Source organism: Siniperca chuatsi, linkage group LG21 (assembly GCF_020085105.1).
Source record: "Siniperca chuatsi isolate FFG_IHB_CAS linkage group LG21, ASM2008510v1, whole genome shotgun sequence".
Taxonomy (NCBI): domain Eukaryota; kingdom Metazoa; phylum Chordata; class Actinopteri; order Centrarchiformes; family Sinipercidae; genus Siniperca; species Siniperca chuatsi.
In genome coordinates, this window is record NC_058062.1 from 3361961 (window position 1) to 3385514 (window position 23554).

The window sequence follows — 23554 nt, forward strand, 5'->3', positions numbered from 1 at the left end:
ATACTCTGTAGTAGAGATGCGTTTTGGTCGGTGCTGAAGAACTGAAGTTTGCCAATACTACCTGTGTTTCAGTACAGATACCAAAGTAACAGTTTCTTTGCTACATTTGCGTGAAAGTTTTTCTACAGACCAAACCAAAATAAGCCAAACTTTCAGGAATGGTCTTTCATTTAGTTTCTTGTACACATAATAAAGGGCTCAAAGCATTCAGTGCTGAAAGACTGATGATAGAAACATTGATTAGAAAGCATCAGCCACCCACATCTCTCTGTCAGACTGTTGTGGATCTTGAAAAACTCAACAGCATTTTAGAGGGACATTTTAGGGTGGAAAAATTCCCCATGACCCTTTGGTTTGGGGGTGTGCAAAAGTTTTATTTGAATCTTTACTAAATTGTCTTGAAGGTTTCTATTCTTTCTAAAGGCTGCAGTGACCTTTATGTCGGTAAATACAGAATAAGTACACAAGACTAAGAATCTGACCAAGCATTTAATGCCTTCGTTCCGCTCCTGGCGTTTTTCAGAGACACATTTTGGTTGATACAAACCCTAAAATGTTTCAGTACCACCGCAAAAACATGACCAGGTTTTGATTCAATTATCAAAATGATCCTTTATAAAATACCTTTGCTTGAATTTAATGTTTGTTTTTTTAGTTTTTACAGATCCCTATTCTTATTTACCAAAATTAGCCAAAATGCACAAAGAAGCCGTGCAAAAACGTTGGCTATATAAAAAAAAGGCACACATTTGCTAAATGTCCCAATTTCCCAATGTAGATTAGGAAATATCTGAAAGAATGATTAAACTAGGCTCAGTGCCAAATTTCAATACAGTTTTTAATACTCGATGCTACGGACACATTTTGGTCGATACTCAAAGAGGTTCGATACCCAACTCTAGTGATAATTAGGCTTTCCATCATGATTTGTGTAATTTATAAAACCGTTCTGCATGGATGAGCACAGAAAGAAGACAAGTCAGAAAAGAGCTGGGATTTTATTAGACACTACAAATTACAGAGAGACGGAGAGGCTGAGGGCCGAACAGCACAAATAAATGTTATGCATCCATTCCATGACAAACAAGACCGAATACACATTTCTGTTGTATTTTTATACACTCTGAAACAGTCCGTTGGTGTTGCCATGAATACAATGGTTACAAGTCTGTTGCAATGTCCAAAATAAGAAATGAAAAGAGTTGCCAGTGTATATAATATATAGATTTTCTGATGCACTAAGAAGCCCTTCAGTGCAGATCTGAACCTATCCGAGTGGTGCTGTGATGAGAACTTTACATTGCTGAGAGACTGGGGAACAGTCAATGTATTCAAGGCACTGGAATAGACTCAGAATTATGGTTAACGTTTCCGGGTGAGGTAGTCAAATCACTCAACAGTGAGGTAATTTTGGGATACACATGGATTAATTATTGGCTTTTTCCTATATATGTATGATTTCATAAAAAGATGCTCCCCAGACTCAGGAGGCATCGTTCCAGTCTTCACTCTTCTCTACAAACCCTGTTCGCACTCGAGTGTGTCTGTGCAGATAAGATGGAGAAGGGATACACCCTCTAAAGCGCAAAAATACTAAGACAATAGTTTGTGGCTAGAAAAGAATAATTTTATGTCGCACACACCTTTGGATTGGATCAATAATGTTCAACCAAGCCTGGACTGGGATTTGACCTACATATCTGTTTGATGTTTTATTGGGCCGATATTGGCTTTTCTGATTGTTTCGTTTAGGGTTGGAATGTTTTTAAATCCTGTTTTCGTACTCTTTTCCACCCTGAAAAGAACCAAATACTGATGCCTCAAAATTTTAAGATGTTGGTACGAAAATATGGAAGTCCAGGGCTGCCACTATTCAAATAAAATAATTTTATTCATCAGAAAAGGAAATTTCTATTGTATTAAAAGGGCTAGTTTGACACTTTGGGATTTTTTGTTGCCGAGTTAGATGAGAAAATCAATACCACTCTCATGTCTGTCCGCTAAGCTACAGCCAGCAGTCGGTTAGCTTAGCTTGGCACAAAGACTGGAAACAGCTATCCTTGCTCTGTCCGAACTGACCAGCACCTCTGAAGCTCACTAATTATCGTGTTATATCTCGTTTGTTTAATCTGTACAAAAAAACACAAACGTGTAAAAACATTATGTGACTAAAGTCTTGTTGTCACCATTAGGTTTCACTGCACCCATCCAGGAAATATACATACATAAAACCAAACTGTTGCTATTACACTTCAGTCTGTGTACAGATGTTAGAGGTGCTGGTAGGTGGGTTTTGTTTCCTTCGGACAGAGCCGGGCTGGCTGTTTCCTTCCGTTTTAAGTCTTTGTGCTAAGCTAAGCTAAGCGGTTGCTAACTATAACTTCGTATTTAATGCACAGACATGAAAGTGGCATTAATCTTCTCATCTAACTGTCAGCAAGAAAGCAAATAATGACTAAAATGTCGAACTATTCCTTTGGATGATTTCATTTTTTAGAGTGACAGCCCTGGACTTCCATACAAGGTATCAGAAGCGTCAATATCAGCCCTCAAAAACATGAATCGGTCGCATCCTAGTCTTGGACTGACTGGCAAAAACCTTTGCAGCTCTACACGACATCACAACTAACATTTGGGGGGACTCCACTGCAAGCCTTCATTTAAGAAAAAGAAATAAAGCTTCCCAGTGTCTATCACTCAGGCTCAGGAACACGCTACAACTGCATTGGCTGAAGGAACCAAACACACATAGAACAGCAATAGAAAACCAGCCATAGATTTCCCTTCCGTCATAGTAACTTCATCCCGTCAAATCAGATCAGAAAGAAACAAGACTAACAAACTGCGTGGTTACAAAAACCCTCAAAAAGTTAGAATATTAGCCACCGAAAGAAAGAAAAGCCTGGACGACTCATTAAAAGTCGGGATGTGTCGGGGGAAGGTTACAACACTAAACACGATGAACATCATGAAGTGTGTTTTCTGGTCGGATTTGAGATGATGGATTTTGAAAAGGGCATAACTGTACATTCTCTCTTCTGTACTGCATTTTCAGCATCGGCTTCCTTAGAGTTAAATTTACATGACATGGGAGCCTAAAGGTGGCACCAACATAAAGTGTCACAATAATATTAATAATTCTAATAATATTCATAATAATAATGATAATAATGCCCAGGAGGTTTGGGTGCTGCTGAATATCCACAAATCTCTCTAAAACGACCACATCCTAACTAATATATAGAATATCAAAATACCACTATATGCATTTGTCTTTGAGTTATATACTTGTATTCTTTAATAATATTCTGGATCTGTTGTGCCTTTAAAATACATAGTTCAGTAATGTATAGGAAAAATACTGTACAAAAAGAACAACTTAGAATAGGTTTATATAAACATATCTCTTGTAACCAATATATCATCTCTGTTGTGAATCGTTTGGTCTGCAGTAAACAAATTGATTGGGTTAACCACAGTATTGGACAACACCATCCAACTTTTTTTTGTCAACATCTTTTACATTCATACAGCCATCTTTAAAAAGAGGGCAAACGTAGAGCTACAATGAGAGACTACAGACATCTGTATTGATTTCTAAAATAAAAGCACTCATATTAATCATGCTAAGTTAAACAGAAGCAAAAAGAATTATCAACAACGTTGCAAAAAAAAAAAAAAGAAGATCCGATTTGTAAGCAGCTTTTCGTTCTGTGAAAGAAAATCATGCTCAAATCTGAAAACAAGGAGGAGGCTAAACGACAACCATGTCAAGAGTAGTATTAATACTAACAATTATATTAACAGAATACATATATATAAAAAAGCAACAATCTTCCTTCTGAGAAATAAAAGGTTGATAAATATGAGGCGGAGGAAATTTTGAGCGAGTGGGACCATTGCACCGGATCAGATTGTGAGACGCGTATTAGTGCAGAGGTTAACTAAGGTTATCTTAGTTAAAGGTAAGCTAAAGTGAGAGGTTAGAGAGGGGGATCTGGGAGCAGGGAGGGGTGAGGGACATGTAGGTAGTCATGTTAGTTTAGTTCTGGATAGGAATTATTGCTCAGTGTCCGGCTGATGAAGAAAAAACAAAATGCAAATTTACACCACGATTGCACAGGAAAAATGTGCTATCTGAATGTTAAAATACTGAGAATGCTGTTAGAGAAGCTAGAGGGGAGTTGTGTTCGAGCGCTGGGAGGGCTAGACAACTGAAACACAACACGAACATCAAGTAAAGGGTGAAAAAGAAGATGATGTTGCTGATGAGAGAAAAACAAACCTTTTACATGGCTTAAAAAACACAAGATTTGGGGGTTATAAGCAGGCTCTCAGACACGTCACATGGTTATAACACAGAGGAGAAGAAGGGAAACAGGAAGCAGTTTTAAGTCCTGATCTCACGTATAAAATCGGTATGAAAGTGAACAACAAACAGCATGGCATCATTTCTCAAAAGTGGAAGGTAGCGGTGGACTCAGCTGGTGGGTTGGCTCATAACTCCTCACAGTACATTAAAGTGGGAAGTATGCATGTGTAAATACATATATTTATCTATGTATATATATTTAGTCGAACGATGTGTACAGAAAGTAAAAGAAGGAACAGACAAATCGAAGCTTATGATAGAAGTCAAAATGACAGTTATAATACCTGAATCATACAGGTGTGTGTTGGTTGAGGGGGAGGAGGGTGAGACGGGAGGTTTCAGGGAGGAGGACAAGGAGGTGGGGGTGGTGGAGGAGGACGGGGCAGTGCCACCAAAAGAGACACATTGTCCTTCAAACTGGAGGGAAGGTGGGTTGGGGTAGTGAAGTGGGCGTGGGTTGGTGATAGGGTTTTTTTTGGGGGCTCACAGGGGCCCGTGTCGGGCCTCGTATTTAGCTAGAATGTTCTTGCAGCGGCCCAGCTCCTTCCTCATGTCCGCTACCTCCATGCGGAGAGCAGCGTTCTCCTTCTCCAGAAAGCCAGCCCGGATGGCGATCTGGTTCTCCTTCAGCCGCCGGGCGTCCCGTGACCTCTTGGCTGCCACGTTGTTCTTTCTGCGCCGGGCCCAATACTTATCGTCCTGAAGAGCAGATCAGACGGGTTAGCACTGAATACAACAACAGTGTTTATCAAAAATGACTAACACGGGCCTGTAGCTAGCTGCTGGCAGGGTCAAAAGGTCTGCAAGCTCTGCTGACTCAACGCTGTCAGTTTAAAATATTATCACCAGTAAAATACGTTTACAGTTGCACAGCAAACTCCAGTCTGAAAATGTTAACCTATCTGTTAAGAATATTGGTTCACAAAAATAAATTACGTGATTCTCATCTGGTGATTTGCCATAAAATTTCACAGACCCTCTGTTGAAAACTTTGGAGGTTAATTTTTTAGAAAAGTCTAAAAATAAAAGAAAAAGGTAATCATGTTGTTCAGAGGGGTTTCTGTTGTCTAACGCTGCATGATTCATCTGAACCAACCGGCCTAAACCAACACACCAAACACTTACAATTCCTGCTAAATAGAGTTAACGTGTTTGGACTGAAGCTGCAGTAAAGAAAGATTTTCATCCTTCTGTATGTTTGATCTCTCTCTTTAATTTGGGGGGGAAATAACGAAATTCACAACAGAAACAGTTGCCATTTAAAAAAAGTTAAAGTCAAACCTTTTAGTTTAACCCTTTTATTAGATGGTTTTTGGAATGGGCCTTTTCATTTTATTTATTTGAAACGAGTTTACAGGAAGCCTGCGACTTTGATAGGGATGGGAATCAAACCTCAGTACTTTTTCTGTACAGATCATGATGTGCCCATAGAGTATTGAAAACTGTCAAAGTACAGCAGCAGCTGGCTAAAATCCAGTTTTTATTAAAAGGTCATCGTCAAACTATTATGTTGATCAGGGGTATTAATAGGTTTGAGTTGAAATACAACAGCTGCACCCTTCTGGTACGGGTGTTAAAACAACATATTATTGCATTATTGTTCAGGTTTCATTTTTTCCTCTCCTCTATAGCTTTAGATTATTATTAACCACTTCATAAGCTCCCCATGTTTGAGAATGCAGCTAGTTTGGCTTTCAGTCCATGGTCTTCCTCCCCTAAGGGTTTAACATGCCTCAGACGTCACCTGTTATGGAACAATGGGCCCAAACGTCGTGGCCGAAACAACAGGTCTAATCTCTCATCAACAACTGACAGAGAGGGAACAGCAGGTTACCTTCAGGTCTTCGGGAATGAAGACCTTGCGGGCTTTCTTGATCATGGGCTGCGGTTTTAGCTCCTCTGCGGAGAATTTGCGTTTCCTGGGGTCAAACATTTCCTGGCCGGGCACGCTGGACAGAGCCAGGTCTGCCGGGTCGGGCTCGTAGCTCAGGGGCACCTGGATGGACTCTGGGTCGATGGGGCTGGGGGTGTCCCGGGCTGAGGGCAGTGCTGCAGGAGGACAAAAATAACACACATTAGCTGCCATCAAACACACAGAATCATCCTATTATCTTGAAAAGACAAACCTCTAATTACTAACACTAAGCACCTCTGATTGTGACTCTAATGGAAGAAATGGCCCCATTAAAGTTCAAGGTGGCACGTCCATTTGGGATTATTGGTCATGCAACGTCATGAGTGAGTCCTCATCAGCAGATCTTTTCTGTGAAGCTCTTACAGCTGGACAGAGGTCAGAGGACACAGAAGGAGCCTCTTGCACTGAGCAGGAGGCCTCTGAGGGGGAGCTGAATGCTGCCTTTCTTCCCTCTGAGCTCACATGTTTGTGTGTCTGAGGGCTGATCCGTTAAGAAATGTCAGGCTTTGACTTAACGGTACAAGCCTGAGTGTCGGTGCAGATGTAAAGCGAGAGAACAGGTGACTGCTTTTCTAGAAAAAAAACAAAACCCTAAACATTTTGTCTGTATAGAAAGTATTTGCGTCGCCCGACCAGCAGGTGGTGCTATCACACAAGCTTTAAAAATGCAGGTAAACACGCTGAGAAATCATCTCACAGACTGTTTTATCTTAAGCTCTGCAGCTCTCAGCAGCTCCTGTCAGCTGATCTGGACCCACCGGATTTTGTCTTGAAACTGTCTGGAGGTGATCTCAGTGAGCTGCTGCATGACTTCACAAGCCTGTTGTTCAAGCCTTCTCCAACTGATTTGAAGCTGCAGGCCGACCAGTGGAGGGTGATTCAGTTCATTAGCCGGCCTAAATGGAACAATTTCTCTGTGATTCATTACATTAGCACTAATTTGTTTTGTCATTCAAGCCACACCTGGGAACCGCTGGGAATACGACTGAAAGTAGCAAAGTGCAGCAGGCATTTTCATTAGCTGCTGATGTGCTGGCAGCCTGTACATCATGACCTACATTTGTGTACTTGTGAGCCTGCCATGACAGCCAGTCAATGCCGCTGACCTTCAGTCAGAGTGTACACAAACTGCTTTCCGCTTGGCTGTGGTGGAGATTTGAGAAGGGGCCATCAGATAGAGCTCTGACTGCTCTCTGTGTACAAACAGGAGGTCTGCTCAGTCTGCTGTCTGTACATCAGGAGAGGTCCTGCTCAGAAGAAATGATGGGCTTCTTCATCACAGAGACAGAAAACCTCAACTGAGTGCCTCGCTGCCTCGGATTTCTCTGTTCCCAACAAGGAAAACAAAAGTGTTTGTTTAAAAAACTATGCAGGACTATAAAAACCTGCTAATTATCACCTCATAAAACTGAGCAGAAATGTGGGAAAATATCTCGGTGAAAACATTCAGATATATGCCTCAACAGATGTTGATGTTGCAATTCACTACACATAAGGAGGGCTGGGTAAGGCTGGAAATGTGTACTTTTCCCCCACATTTTACTTTAAAGAAATATCAACATGTTTTCCTTAATAAAAAGTAGTGCCCTACAAGAGCAGGCCGTCTAAAACTGGCAAAACGTTGCTTTGGGAAAATTTGAATATCTGATCAAATAATAAGTAAACAATTATTTAAAATGTATTGCTTTGACCTACCGTAAGAAACTCAAAAGATATCAAACAGTTATTCATTTTCCATCAATCAACTAAGTGATTTATCGTTAAAGCACTAAAGTAAACAAGACTACGAATGTGATCAGACATTCAACGGCAACTCTGGGTGCTTGACGATTTGATACTCTGTGGTACGGTTCCCAAAATGATACAGCTAATCATTATTGTAATTATCCATTAATCTGATGTTTCTTTTTTTTTCTAGATTTCTGGATAATTGTTTGCTCTGTAAAATGTCAGAAAACAGTGAAAGATGTCCATCTCAAGTCTCCAGAGCCCAAGGAGACATCTTCAAATAGCTTGTTTTGTTCGACCAACAGTCTAAAACGCAAACATGTTGAAATTAAAATGATATAAAACAGTCTGAGAAGCTGGAACCAGAGAATTTTTGGCATTTTTGCTTGAGTAATTATTTAAATTAATAAAATTGTTGCTAATCTTAACACAATGATTTTTCTGCCATCAGCTCCTAGAATTTCTGACCTTTGGATGAATCACACGACTCCTCACATTTTCATAAGCTAAGACACATATCGGCCAACTTAACCTCCCACTATTCATAAACTGAGAACTAGTCGCTGTCTTAGACAATCTGTCAGGCCTGCACTCAAACTGCAAATAGCCACCTCGCCCTAATCACCTTTGCGAGTCATTTTGATCTCCTAATTAGCTAAATTAGCTATTAGTTAAAACACAGTGGCATGGCCATGGGCTAAAAGTAGATGTACAAGCCCGTTCATTGACCTGTAATGTCCTCAACTAATGCACGACACATTCCAGGGGAGAGGGAGTAGACGAATGTAGATTCACAAAATAGTCCCCCCGCCCTCCTCCTCCTCCTCCACCCCTCCTGAACAGGAAATCTAAAATTAACAAGCCAGGAAAGGTAGTGCAGAGCTGACCTACAAAGAGCCGTGTGAAAGCTGAAACTCTTCATTAAATACATGCGGAACTTGTTTTCATAGAGAGTATTTATCTATTTACACAGACCGCTGGTTGCAGGTTGGTGTCACGCTAGATGATCATATCAGAGTTACTTTAAGTGTTATCATGTAGCTGTGTGGGTGATAGCGCTACAGTCAGTGATAAGCTGAGCTGCTGGATTCTGACCTGGAAGAACTGGCTTTTTGCCCTTCAGCCCTTCACCTTTGGGCTGAAGGGCAAAAAGATTTTCTTCTAATTGACTTTAAAATAGTTTCAGAATATTAACAAGACTACTGCAACTGGTTCACATGACCACATATTCTATATTTTTCCTATTGTCAACAAATCCCATTAAACACCAAACAATCAACAATGAATTGATCCCTTACTAACAAGTATTGTGTGTGTATCCAAAGACCTGATATCTCTTCTTCCTCTGTGCCACAGAGCTCCATTGTTGTTCAAAAGCTATTAAAAACACATCAGTGAGCCGCACTGTTGCACTGGGTGACGCGTTCCTTCAAGCCAAATTTAAGATTGTGTATTAAAACGCAGCTGAAAGTAGTCCCCAACAAATGCACCATTTCCTCCTGTTTGAGTCACGTTTGCAAAAAACTACAGTGAGCAGCTGTTTGAGGAAATTACTGAGCCTTTCTAAAAATAAATAAATAAATAAATGGAACTATATATTTGTGAGCTGTTTTTAAAGATTCACGTATGTAAGTAAGTCACGTAAGTATTGAGAGCTGGAATAACACATTGTTGGTCCTTTTTGAGATTTTTGGACAATAAACCAGAAAATAAACCAGCCTTACACTTCATCATCTACGTGATGCTAACCTGTCCTCCAATTGATTGATTGATCAACCATGTTTCCACGACATACAAGTCAAGAGGATTTCATTCCTCCAGGCCACTCGTGCAGGACATGCTGATCCCGTCCACAGGCCACATGACAAGACATTTGAGAGGAAAGCTAGTCGGTTTGCAAGAAACCAGGCCAGAGGAAATTGGCTACTACAACAATGGGAAAGATAAAATTAAAAGGATATGCAGTGCAGGTCTGATAAGTACACTGATAAGTATTGACTAGTAGTATTATTCTACATGTTGTTAATATATGAACTCCACATTTCGTTGATCGATGTTTCTCACTGAACCCTCTTTCCTTGACGAACACCCTTTGACCCCTCCCACATCTGACTTCCCCTTCGGACCCCGCCAAAAGCACACAGGGGCCCATCTACTGAAGCAACCCTGACACAGTCCCTCAACGTCTGCAGGCCGTTCAGACTGAGAAAATACTGCAATGCCCGTTCATTTGTTTGTTGGTAGTGATAACAATGTTATCAGCCGCCCGCTGTATTGCTTGCAAGCAGAGCGCAGGCACAGAGGGATTGTGGTTGTTGTGGTAGTGGAGTGGCTGGTTAGACGAGACTCTGAGAGCTGGAACAATATTGCGCACACGTGACAAAAGCACCCCAGAGTCCATGTGATCTCTGTAGGGTACAGCCTGTGCCTTGGCTTCGAGTCCAGGCTGTGTCGGAGCTGAGCCCGGCCAGGGAGGGAAAGGAAGGCTGGATGGGAAGTGGAGGGTGTTTAAGGGAGAGAAGGGAGGGGAAGGGTGAAAATGAGAGTGAGGAGGAGGGGTGGGGGGGGGGGGGAGAGAAGGGATGAGGGGCTGGTAGGTTCATGCCGTGACAAGCTCCTGTTTGCAGCTCAGCGCTGCACACGGCGCCTGCATGTGTCTGTCACATGGCCCGGGAAGCTGCAGGAAACCCCAGCCGCTTTCACGTGAGAGGTAAATGTGCACAGAGACGCAGACAGAGACAGACCCAAACAGAACACACACACACACACACACACACACACACACACACACACACACACGCAAGCAGGCTGAAATTCTGCCTCTGTATGTGCGCACACGTGCACTGAGGCTGGAATAAAGTGTACTGTACAGATGCACCTCCTCTGGAGCATCTGTTTATCTCTGGCTGCACCGTTCTCAGATTCGAGCTAAAACTTACCTTACCTTAGTCTGCACACCTTTCTAGCTGCAGACATAGAATCATTAGGTGTTACATGCAGTTACATGAAGGATTTTTAGAGGAGAAGACATGAAATAATCAAATTTTCACTACACTACACAACTACATTCTGCTGCACTTGTGGTTGCTTTTCCTTCTTATAAACTGGGGCTAGATGATATGACCAATAATCTAAATCCTGATAAACTGTGCTCAAACGCTGAGTCTATTAATCAATATAACATTTATTTGTTAAATTCATTTATTAAGTAAATATATCAAACATCCTCAGTTTCCAGCTCCTTACATGTGAGGATTTGCTGCTTTCCTCTGTTCTGTATTATTGTAAAACTTATTATCTTTGGCTTTTGAACTATTGTTCAAACAAAACAAGCTATTTTAAGACATCACCTGGGAAGTAATGCGTTCACTATTTTTTTAAAAAAATATTTTATAGACTAAACAATCACTCATTTAATCAAAAATAACAGTAGACATTGCAGCTCTAAGTTCCTTATAGCAGGATGGAAAAAGAAAAGGAGGCTAAAACTACCGTATCTCAGCTGTCAGTCTGCATACACTCAGAGTCATAATTAGATTGGTATATGGTAAACATCATGGTACGTGCAATTAACCTGACATGAGGATTAGGGATTTTTGTTATTATATATACACTATGATACATTTTCAGAAAATATAATTGATAGACTTTTGGTTTACATTAATTTCTATATAGATGAATATTACAAAAATATGTTGGCTCACTAAACGAAAACCTGTCTGTGAAAGCACTTTGGTCAACTTGCGGTGTTTTTGAATGTGCTCTATAAATAAACTGGTTTTCCGGCCCGGACTGTTGGCGGATTGGTCGGTTGAACTTCTAGTTAGATGCCATTGGTTGTTGTAGCTTTTCTCAGTTTAATTGAATGGGATTCAAAGAATGTATTTATTGAAAAGAGTTGATGTCATCTGATGTATTTACCACACTACAGTGGTAGTGTTTACGATACCTCCTCAAGGTTTCTTCCTTCCTAATCTTCAAACTGTAAGACACAGCACACTCAGAGGAAGTTTTTGTGTCAACATTGGCACAAACAGTCGCAACGTAATTGTTATTATGGGACTGTCCGTGTTTTGAGGCTCCTTCAAGGGGAAGTCGGGGACGATTCCACCCAAAGACAAGCAAACAGGATCGGACACATTTCACGTATTTAAGTGGAAAAATGACTGGTGGAGTGGCTGTTGCTCAGGTAGAAATCAGTCCTTAAAAAGTTGACAGGTTGGTGAACAAACACTATTCATCCTCCATTATCATCCAAACTGCTGAGTCTTTAATCATCGGCTGGACCAATACACAACTGCACAGAAGGTTAATATGCATTTAACTGATTCTAGCTTGTGTGATTTACATATTCGACTCCTTGGTCCATTAACACATCCCAGTGGCTCACTGACCCCACCTCTTCGGCGGTTACAGGTAAAACACACAAAAACAAAGCATTTATAGCATCACAAAACACCATCACCCTCCAAACATCCCATCTGTTTATCTGTCACATGCAGTCAGATCTTCTACCAGGAGACTTTTTGTGTTAAGTTTGGAATTGAAACACTAACCGTCTCCAGCGGCGCGGTCGGGTTTTGCCCGCTGAGAATTTGCTGTGTTTGTTTATAACGAGGGTCGGCTCTTTAAATGTTTCAAATCGCTCTGGTGTCTGGTGAATTGAAAACCCAAATAGTGTCTGGCAGCAGCTTAACAAACTCAGTTACACAGTTTAACGCTTCAGTCTAAATACCAACTGCCTAGTTAATGTCAGCTCATTACAATACGATTTTCCATTACGAAAAGGCACCTTTGATCACCACAACACTGAAACACTGGAACTTAGTACTAAAGTAATACATAATGAAATAAATGGGTCTGTATAAGCTTTTAGGTTCAAAACCTATTTTGAAATTCAAGATCTCAAGAGCCAAATGAAAATAACTTCTCTTGCCTTAAAATGTATCAAAAATCTCATTGAGTCTACGCTGCAGGACAAACGCTAAATGTAGTAATTTAAAGAATCACACACAAGCAGCTTTTAATCAGTAATTACCAAACCTGCAGGGAATTCTTGGGAATGAAAATGAAACAAACCGAGGCAAACTCTTACAGAGGAAAAATACACCGTTATAACCACAGCACAAAAAACTAAAGTAAGCACTCTCATGGCAGTCAGCCTTTTCTGCCAATCAGAGCTTCATGTATTAGACTGTGCTGCATCTTTGGCCTGTGTAGGCTGTACTCTGGGACTCCAAAGTCCAGTTTGGGGCTGTAAATCAGCCCTCAAGTATGTCAGTGTGTATCTAACCTGTGGTCAAAAGCTCTAACTAGGAGAAGCTAAAACAGCAGGAGTTAAATGAGAATCAGACCTAAATCAGCGCTCAGAGGCGATGCCTTCAGAGACTCAGGACACAAATCACAATAACTTGTTCTATCTGTGCATATCTGGGCTGACATTTACTTATATATATATATATGTGTGTGTGTGTGTGTGAGTGTGTGTGTGTGTAGCAGGTGAGCAAACAGCAGCACAGCCTTCTAGTGCCTCCCCTGACACAGAGGAGGTGTGAATAAGCGTGTGAGCCCCCGTGTCTTTGCGTGCAGGTGTGTTTTCAGGTGCACATCGGGCTCCAATGCATGCGATTCCTACCTGCTGTGCTGGAGCTGCGGAGGCAGGTCTGAGGTGCCATGCCTGTGTGAACCGAGGTGGTGGCGCGGCTGCTGAGGTCCACCACAGAGGGTGTGGGCGGGGCGGGCGGAGCAGGTGGAGGGGACTGCTGCTGCGGCTGTGATGCTTGTGGGGCCTGGTTGCTCTGGGCTGTGCTGGCGGGGATGCCGTTCTCCGACAGGAACTCCTCCAGGTCCATGTACTCCAGCTGAAAGTTGTCCCCATCGTAGGGCAGGGTCTTGTCCCAGAGGGTCGGGCCAAGGAAGGCCGACTGTGGGTGGTTGGCTGCGCTGCTCTCATCGTCCAGCTTCTTCTCTTTCTCCTTGTCTTTCCCAAATCCTGCAAATGTTGCACACAGTCATTTCATTGTCTTTCAGGATCACGGGTCATTGCATAGGTATAAATAGAAAGTATGCCTGGGGCTTCATTACGGGTCGGTTCAACCAATTTATTAAAATTTATTTTTTTTTAATTAGGAACTTTTTAATTTTCTCTGGAAACTAATTTCACCCAAACTGAAAGCTTCAAAGTTCATTGTTTGTCAAGGCATGTAGCTGTGTCATTTTTCAATGTTGTGAGCTCTACCAACTAAATTCAATTCTCCATCGTACTGTGGTGGTCACAGAAGTCTTAACTAGACAAACAAAATCAAAAACTATTTGCATGAATACTTATTTGTTTGATTTTTTATTTTTATTTGGGTGAACCGACCCTTTAAGAGTAAAAATTAGGTCTCCATTCATGTTCAGATAATGTGATGACACTCAATACAAACAGAGGGTGTACTGCAAGCATCCACAACAGCTTCAGAACAGAAAAGACGCCCTCTATCGACAGCGTGTGGTATCACTAATATAAATCCCATTGAAGACGAGAGGGTTTAAAACGCACCCCTAAGCTAAAAACAGCATGGGGGTGCGTCACAATAATAGCACATGCAAACCATACTGTATTATGCTACTTACGAGATAAGAAGTATGAGCTAAAATAGCTTGTTAGCTTGAGCTGAAGTTCACGTCAACCTGTCAGTCAACTAACATTCAGCCGAGACGATCAACATTCTATTTAATGTATCTCTGCAGCCTCCCAGCTAATAGGATTACATTGTTTCTTTTTCGACAAAGATCGTAGAATGTTAAGAGGAGTCACTCTGCGTTTCATCTGTCAAAACCATGGATTTCTCTACAGAATCATAATAGCCAGCGGAGAAACACCGCACAGAGAGGAGGCGAAATCCGAGTCGGTGTACGCGCGAGTCAAGTTTTGTCCGTTTTAAAAACGTACCTTCATCGTGATGGAAAGGCAGCTTCAGCGGATTTTCCAGCAGGGATTTCAGTACGCCGTGAGTCGGCGGCAGGAAAGTTGTGTTTATAGGAAGAGGTCTGGCCATTTTCTCCATATGTCTTGAAGGGCAATTTGAGAATAAAGCTCGCAAAGACACGACTGAATTTCCCCCCCCAAAAGAGACGCGACCGAACTCGCTCGCCAGCCCGTGGAGATCCTTGCAGACGGGAAAAACGACGCCGGGGCTCGCAGGGACAAGACAGGACTCCGCGCAGCAGCAGGACGGTGAGCGGCTGGCTGTCTGTCGTAGAGGCTGGCTGGCAAATAGCTGGAGGAGGAGGGCGGGGGGACCGGAGCTCTGACGGAGCCTCTACACTTCTCCATCCATGTGCGGACTGACGCCGGTGACGTCAAACCACCGGGAGGGCGGGGACGCTTCTCGCGGCGCGGACAGGTCGCGTGGGTAAAAACAACTTCATAGCTCTGAGCGGCCGCTTGGAAAATGTTGCCTTAAAGGACTGTCGGAAATATTGCATTTAAGTGTTTCAATGTCTGAAGCATAGCCCCCGTGACGTCACCCACTGGTTTGTGGACTACCGTTTTGAACACGGATGTATTATTTGAACTGGATACCAGACCCCAAAATGGCACTTATTCATTCCAATGAGAATTGGAAAAAAATGTTTTCTACCTTCCGGGTATGTGGCCCACTGAATATGCACAGTAGTAGCAGTAGTTCTTTTACAAACCAAGGCTGGAGAACCAACAGGGCAAAGCAAGCAACAGTCCTAGGGCCACTAAAGGCTGGAGGCCCCTAAAGTCACAGTTATTAGTTTGTGGTGATTTGATTAAGTGAGAATTTGTTTTGGAACATGCACCACTGAAGTACAATACAAACTGAAATGAAAAGGGCCTTGAAAAGGTGAAAAGGTTTTACCTGCATTAGTACCTAATCTTGGTGCCCTTCTTTGTGGAGACGCTGTGTTAAAATCTAGTTCTAATTTTATCTTCAAGGAGTCACAAGGGGCCCACAGTTCATTTTTGCCCTGGGGGCCTCTTAGCGGGTTAATCCGGCCATGGGACACACTAGTGCTGAATGTTCTTTTATTGTACATCTATGCATTCATTCAACAGTTTTTACTTAGTAATGTTAGTCATGGCATTAGTTGCTTACTTAAAAGGTCCAGTGTGGAGGATTTAGTGGCATCTAGCGGTGAAATTGCAGATTGCAACCATTTGAATACCGCTCGCCTCGCCCTCCCCTTCCAAACGTGTAGGAGAAACTACGGTGGCCGCGAAACTCGTGAAAAACGTGAATGGCCCAATCTAGAGCCGGTGTTTGGTTTGTCCGTTCTGGGCTACTGTAGAAACATGGCGGTGCAACATGGCGACATCTGTGGAAGGGGACCCGCTCCCTCTGTAGATAAAAACGGCTTATTTTAAGGTAACGAAAACGCAACGATTCTTATTTTCAGGTGATTATACACTAATGAAAACATACTTACATATATTATATTCCATTTCTGCTAATAGCGCCTCCTACATGTTACACACTAGACCTTTAAATATGCATGGGTAAATATGAGAAATGAAATCAGGGTCAAAATGTTCCCAAATTGGTAATATGTGCCTCTTTTATAGAACTACACTGGTTTAAGTATGATTTGTTTTTGTTTTGTTTGTGGTTTTATGGCATGTTTCAAACCTCAAACTGACCGAGCAGTTTACACTTCCTTCCCCTTAAGACAATCATATATACTGCCTGTCGTAAACTGCTGTTTTAGTCTATTACCAACATCTTTTATGTTTCAGTTGCTCCCATGTCATTTTCTTGCAATTGCAGCACCGCAAGATATTTAGAGCAGGTATGCCAAAATTTTAAATCTGGGATGGACAGGCCCATTAACAGACTGGAAAGTTAGTTTTATGTTGTTTGGTTATTTTTTCAACCCAACAAAAAACATTTTCCAAAATTATGACTGTGGGCAATTTTCTCTGAAAACACTCTTAAATCAGCAAACTCTTAAATTTGTCATCAGACTGCCAATGAAAACTGAGTGAATGGCAACTTTGTCAGCTTGTGTTTGAGTACTATTTAAAAAGACCTTTGTTTCCAATTTAAATATATGTACTGATCTTTCATCAAGTTTTAAGCCTTTTCTCAGATCGAAACATTAACTAGAACTTACAGGATCAAAACATAAACCAAATATAACACATAAAACAACAGTTACATTTAATAGGTATTCTAGGCGTAAGAGTACATTTGTTGCGAGACACATTTGCTTTACACTAAAATTTGGATGCAAAATATGCTCTCAAAGTCAGAGCAGTGTCATATTCTTTATGAATCGAGCGACACAGAATCGATCCCTGACTGGTACAGTTTCTTGTCTCAGATGAGATATGTTCCTAAATGAGCATAAACTCTCCAAAACCACTGCGATATCACAAATTTCAACATGAGTGGTTTAGGTCTTTGTTACAATCATGACAAAATAAGCTTCTCGGGGTCGCTGTATTCAACTGTAAACCTGAGCAATGAGGACACAATCCACTGTAGTGCCACAGTGAAGAATGACGTGAATCTAAACTTGACCTACTTTCAGCCAATGGGTGTTGTCAGACTGCAATTCTATCTGCGCTAGTGTAGTAGTGGCTGAGTCAGTTTAAAATCCTCGCTCCACTCTGTGCATTTGTTAGTTTTCAATGATTAGTCTTTATCATCAGCACCACTTCTTTTCCACTAGAAATTCCCCAAAATCAGAGATGACAAGAATGACAAGTCTCATGAAAGGAGCTGATTGTGCAGACACGGATTAGGACCAGACAGGAACAAATCCTTTCATCTGAAACTGTCCTCATGCCTATGAAAATGTCACGCCATATCAAACCAAAGATCTTATTTTTCATGCCATCAAAGTCTTTGTACTGTTCTATTCTGAATTTGCCTTTTAAATCGTGTATCTTTACGATGCTCTCCAGGGGCTCCATGTGCTAAACTGTTGAATCATTCAGAAGGTGTCTTATTGGGTGAGGATGTTTCTCAGTCATGACCTCAACTCTGTTGCCCTAAAGTTAGTTGGTTTTTAGTTCATGTCAAAACTTTGGCTCATCCCACCTGGTATATAACAAGACACCGCTGTATGTAAAACATATGCAGCGTACACAGCGACATCTTCTAGTCACACATGGACGTACTTCCTGTGGCAGCTGAAGAAATTCAACCTGCCAAAGACAATGATGGTGCACCATAGTACAGTGCTCATACTGTGCTCATACTGTAAACTGTTGCACATTCCCACGTAAATATTTTTCACATTGCACATCCATGCACAAACTGTGATTTAAATAACAGTCATATTGTACATATTCTTCATATTTTTTTATAATTATTTAAATATTCTTTAATAGCTTATTGTCAATTTTATATTTCTGATTCTTGACCTGTATTACGTGCTTTATAGTTCTTATATTTCTACTTTGTTTATTGTTTTGCACCAAAATACCAAAGCAAATTCCTTGTATGTGTAAACCTACTTGGCAATATAGATGATTCTGATTCTTCTGATTCTGATTCTGATATACAAAACTGAGAAAAACATCAATCATAACATTATACATTATAACATCTACATACTTCCTCATCTCCCAGGCTTTCTCCAAGTAACCGACTGACTTAAATGTTTCCTGTGTGAAAATGTGTTTTGAAAACTCAGCTTAACTCAGCAGTTTTCATGTTATATAACTAAATATTGCATACTTACCAGTAAAAAAGACAATAGAAATCTCATTTCCATATCATTTCAATGGCACATTGGACAAAGGTGGTTTTCTTCCAGAATGATATATTAACCAGTTTTTTTATTGAGCAATAAAATACCAGATCTCACCTGGGCACATTAAGATCTCTGATTCTTAGGTAAATAATTAACAAAACTACATAATTCTCTGTTTTAATTCTATGGGGGATAATCATGCTCTAAGTTTCTTGGTGGATGTAAACAGGAAGTATAATGTTGCCATGGATTACGTATGGAGTTAGATCAGTCTCAATATTAATGAATGCACAGAAGGATTCACAAATGTATTTCGGGATTTATATATAAATGACTCTCTCCACGACAACATTTTTCAATGCACACAAAAATATTTATCATTGTATATAAATGTAAAACAGATCCACAAATGTATTTCTGATGCACAGACAAATATTTTTTGAGACTCCCCTGCCAAATGCTATTTTTCAACAGCCAATCAGATGGCTCCTTCTGTTTCATATAAACAGATACCTTTTGTTCTGCAACAACAGAAACTGAAGTGCTTTTCTTAAAGACGGATGAATGATTGAGAGCTGCAATGAGGCCAGTGGTTAAAGGTCACATGTATCGATGGGTCACATTGGCCCAATCAGCTGCAAGTAAATTGTTGAATTTTAGAGCATTCGTCTCTCTGCAAGAATAACAAGTGCTTTTAACTGTGAGAAAACTCTGTAGAAGGAAATTTGTGACGTATAAGCTGAACAAAACATGTGTTGTATGAAAGTGGTCAGCTGAACAGAGCAGCATGCCCCTGAATCATTGCTTGAGTTAGCCAAGGACACATAAAAAGATAAATTCAAAGAACTTCATCCCTGTGAAAATGTGATTTCAAACTGTGACAGTGGACTACAAAGACTTGTGTGTGGAAGCAGAGGGGATAACACAGTTAACAGAGCCTAGCTGTTCCTCAGTTAGACATTAAGATTTCCATAAAATATGTTTTATTATGATGTTTGCTTTACAGATAAAGAAAATATTTTTGTGTGGCAACATTTTTAAAGTGACATAAGAAGCAGTTTTAAAAGAGAATGTCCTTGCATGAATGACATGCAATGGTCATTTGTTCATGTTTGCATTCAGTGGAATTTAAAATATTCTGACTTTTACTGTATGTTTTGCAGGAGTTTTCTTTAACATCTGTAAAATGATCTGTGAATATTGCAAATCAAATGTTCCCCCCCCCCACAACATTATCAGAGCTTGTGGAGAACATTATGAGTTATGGGGGACATTCTCTGTGAGCTTGGATGGTGTCTTTAGTGTTTTACGAAAAATACCTACATTTAGATTAAATGCATAAAAAAAACCCAATATCCAGTTGCAGAGTGTAGTACTCAATCCCAGAGTGCTAAGTTTTCCAATCAGTTTAATGAGGGAGATTGTGTTGAATGCTGAGCTGAAAAGGTGTTGTTGGGATGAGTGGAGGGCAGTGGAGATGGGATCCTTTGTGGATCTGTTAGCTCTGAATGCAAACTGCTGGGATGTTGTCTCTGATGTGCTGGAGAACCAATTTCTCAAAGCACTGTGGCACACAGGGCGGTAGTCGTTTAGACCAGACACTGCGGACATTTTAGACGATGGTGGCTGTCTCAGCTGTTTGGTTGGCATGGAAACCTGTACACACATGACTCTCTCAGCAGGGGTGTCGACACACAGGGCTCTGGTGAAAAAACGCAAGGTCATTTGGCAAAACAGTGAAGCTTTCTGTTCACCTCGCTAGCGTCAAGATGGAGGATAAAATTATTGTTGCAGTGATAATTTTCCCATCAATGCAGCCCAGTATAATGCAGTGCTGTTTCCGCTTTCTTGTTTGTAGGTCATGTGGCACGTTGATGCTAAAATGTATCAGGTGATCAAGAAAAACAAAAAGCTGTGAGGCGCACACGTACAAAGATAGTCCAATTTTAAAAATAGACATCCTACATTTATCATAACCACTATTATTATTATTTTAATGACGTTTTTAAAAAGTGTGATTATTAGTGGAAAAAGGGGTGTTGCCTATATGGGTCTAATATGCAAAGCAGAGTCATTACCCAGATAGTAACTTAATGATTGGTAATTCACCCATGGCTTTGTGCACAGGGGCACTGTCATGTTGAAACAGGTAAGGACCCTCCCCAAACTGTTGCAAAACAGCTGAAAGCACACTATTGTCTAAAATATCATTGTATGCTATTGCATTAAGATTTCCCTTCAATGGAACTAAGGGACCCAAACCAGGAAAAACAGCCCCATAGACCAAAAGTACAGAGAATTATGTGGACAGGTGTGTCACACCTATTATCATAGCACAGATATTTGGCCAACAAACTAAAAAGGACCTTTTGTCTTCTTTAGGCTTTACACAAGACAAAGTTTTTTCCACTTGGTCAACAACATGCTGTATGTATTTAGGCAAGAAAATTGGATAGACAACAACAACTGTGTGTGAGAAATATAATACCTAAAGCAGAACCCTGACCTGAGGCCACAAATGGGTCAAGTGATGTCACACGCCAAGTTTCCTCTTTCTGAGAAATGGGATAACAGAAGGAGGAGGGGATACAAACAAATAAGCTTAATGAAATATAGCAGAATAATCCAGCAGCACTGAGGCTTTAAGCCTGCTGCTGCTGCTGAAATGATCCGGAATCCGCAACAACACTATTCCTGTTACGTAACACTTAGCGAAGCAATTACATGGACTGAAACTACACAGCCGTCCCAGCAGACACTGTTCAGTCAGTCAGACCTTCACTCAGGCCTTTCTGACGCTTCCATCAGAGGTTGTTTGCAGAAGATCTCCCTTAAAATAATACTCATAGGAATTCCATGTAATCACCTCATATGCTTGGAATGCCAATAAAACTGCACAAGCTGCACATTATGCTAGTTTCTGGCCTTTTTTGCATGTTAAATCAAAGCGAGAGACTTGACTATCAGCCTATTTTCACCACATTCACAATGGGGCATTCTTTTAAGAGATTGGAAAAGACAGGAGACAAAAAAATGACGACAATAACGAGTAAAAAACTTAATAATTGTTTAAAAATGGACCCAAATGACTGGAATATTTTTCTGTATGTTTGCTTATACGTCTTAAATCAGGTCCATAAAGAACCTTTGGGATGAACGGGTAGGCAGACTGCGAGCCTGGCCTTATTGGCCAACATCAGTGGCCGACCTAATGCTCTTTATGGCTGAATGGGAGTAAATCCATGCAGCCAGGTTCCAAAATCTGGTGGAAAGCCTGGAACCAGAAGAGTCGAGGCTGTTATAGCAGCAGATTAATGCCCACGGTTTTGGAAATGACATATAATCACATATATGAGTGTAAAGTTTGGGCATCCACATAGGCCTGTACTTTTGCCCATGTGGCTGGAGGAAATACAGAAGAACAGCACTAGCAAAGAGCAGCAGCAGTCACAAGTACACTTTCACTAACATCGAAGGACAAAGTTCGCTGAACCCTCCCCCCTTAGTTATTGTTGGTACGTTGGCCAAGCTTTCCGTTCTCTCAAAGCACATATGCAGTTTACAGTGGTAACATCGAAATTCATAGTAATTTTCAAAACAATGGATTCTTGGTTTCAGACAGTCAAAAATAGGCTTCTCATTTTTAGCCGGCTAGCTGTAGCTAGCTAGCTAACGTTAGTTGATTGAAATGCTGTTTCCAGCTCACTCATTTAAAATGAGAACCCCGTATAAGGGGTCAAAAATATACATTTGATGGCTAATGATATCATGCTAACAGACTGAGGCTAAAGCTAACAGCTGGTTGGTCGCATATGTGCAGCGATAGTACTTCCTACGAAACAGAACTGGGCCACGAGGAAGATCTGATTCCACTGGAAAGTCTTCAACAAAACCTTGTGTTTAGAAACAGGGTGAATCATGACAAAGCCTGAGTGTCAGGTTCATGTTTTTCCCGGTAACCTCGCCAGCCAAGGAGAAGAAACTCCTTATGAAACATGATCTGCTTGATGTGTCACTTAATGAATCATATGGCTCTAAATTATGATTTCACCCTCATAATTTTCCTTATTTCGGGGGCTCAGATTGCCTGTTTTTAGACCTAACCACAAAGTAATACATGTTTACAGTATGGTAGGATAATTACATCAAACCACATTCTCCTGTCTTTGAATGAGAAATGGAAACAACCCTGTGTTTTGCAGCTCTGCTTCAGGCTCAGAACAGAACAGAATCAGCAGTTACGGCTCTTGATTTCCTGCTGACTCTCCACCTACTTGCTCATCATCTCCTCTTGCCAGCAGGTGAGAGATGTTGAGGTGTAGGGTTGTTCATCTCCACATCCCACACACTGCATTAAACACTCACATCCCTCTGCTCGCCGCCATATACTCAGGTGCCCACACACATCGAGAGGGCTGCAGGTGAAACAAGTGGCTGACAGATACTGTATATTTTTGGAGCCTGTAATGTGCTTCGAGTCCATTTATAGAGGTAGGAGGGAAAAGTGATGCATGGATTGATTGATTGGGTTTCTTCATTATTAGGCTTGACTGTTTAAAATGCAGAAGGATGAATTAGTCAAAAAGTAGACCCATAATAAGGAAATATATAAAGGATGCTGGTTATTGAAGGAGTATTTTGTTTTCAGTGCATTTCTCAAAATCCGTTCCTTTTAGGAGCACACTGCTGCTAAAAAAACGAGCTCAGATCGTCTGAAACGAAGTACAGCTTTGGACAAAATGATGTGAGCAGAATTTCCATCCATTAAAGTGATTATTCGCTTTGTGAGAATTCTGTAATTTTTGTTAGAGCAGAGTGACACT

General features: G+C 41.0%; 1 protein-coding gene across 1 annotated transcript; it reads right to left on the reverse strand.

The window, feature by feature from the left end:
* Window positions 1-979: 979 nt before the first annotated feature.
* Window positions 980-15350, reverse strand: hlfa (HLF transcription factor, PAR bZIP family member a). Its single transcript, XM_044180900.1, has 4 exons — window positions 14953-15350; window positions 13651-14007; window positions 6207-6421; window positions 980-5071 (listed from the first exon to the last, which is right to left on the reverse strand). Exons 1-4 carry the CDS (start codon window positions 15065-15067, stop codon window positions 4856-4858), a joined length of 903 nt encoding a protein of 300 aa, XP_044036835.1. The 5' UTR covers window positions 15068-15350; the 3' UTR covers window positions 980-4855.
* Window positions 15351-23554: the final 8204 nt, after the last annotated feature.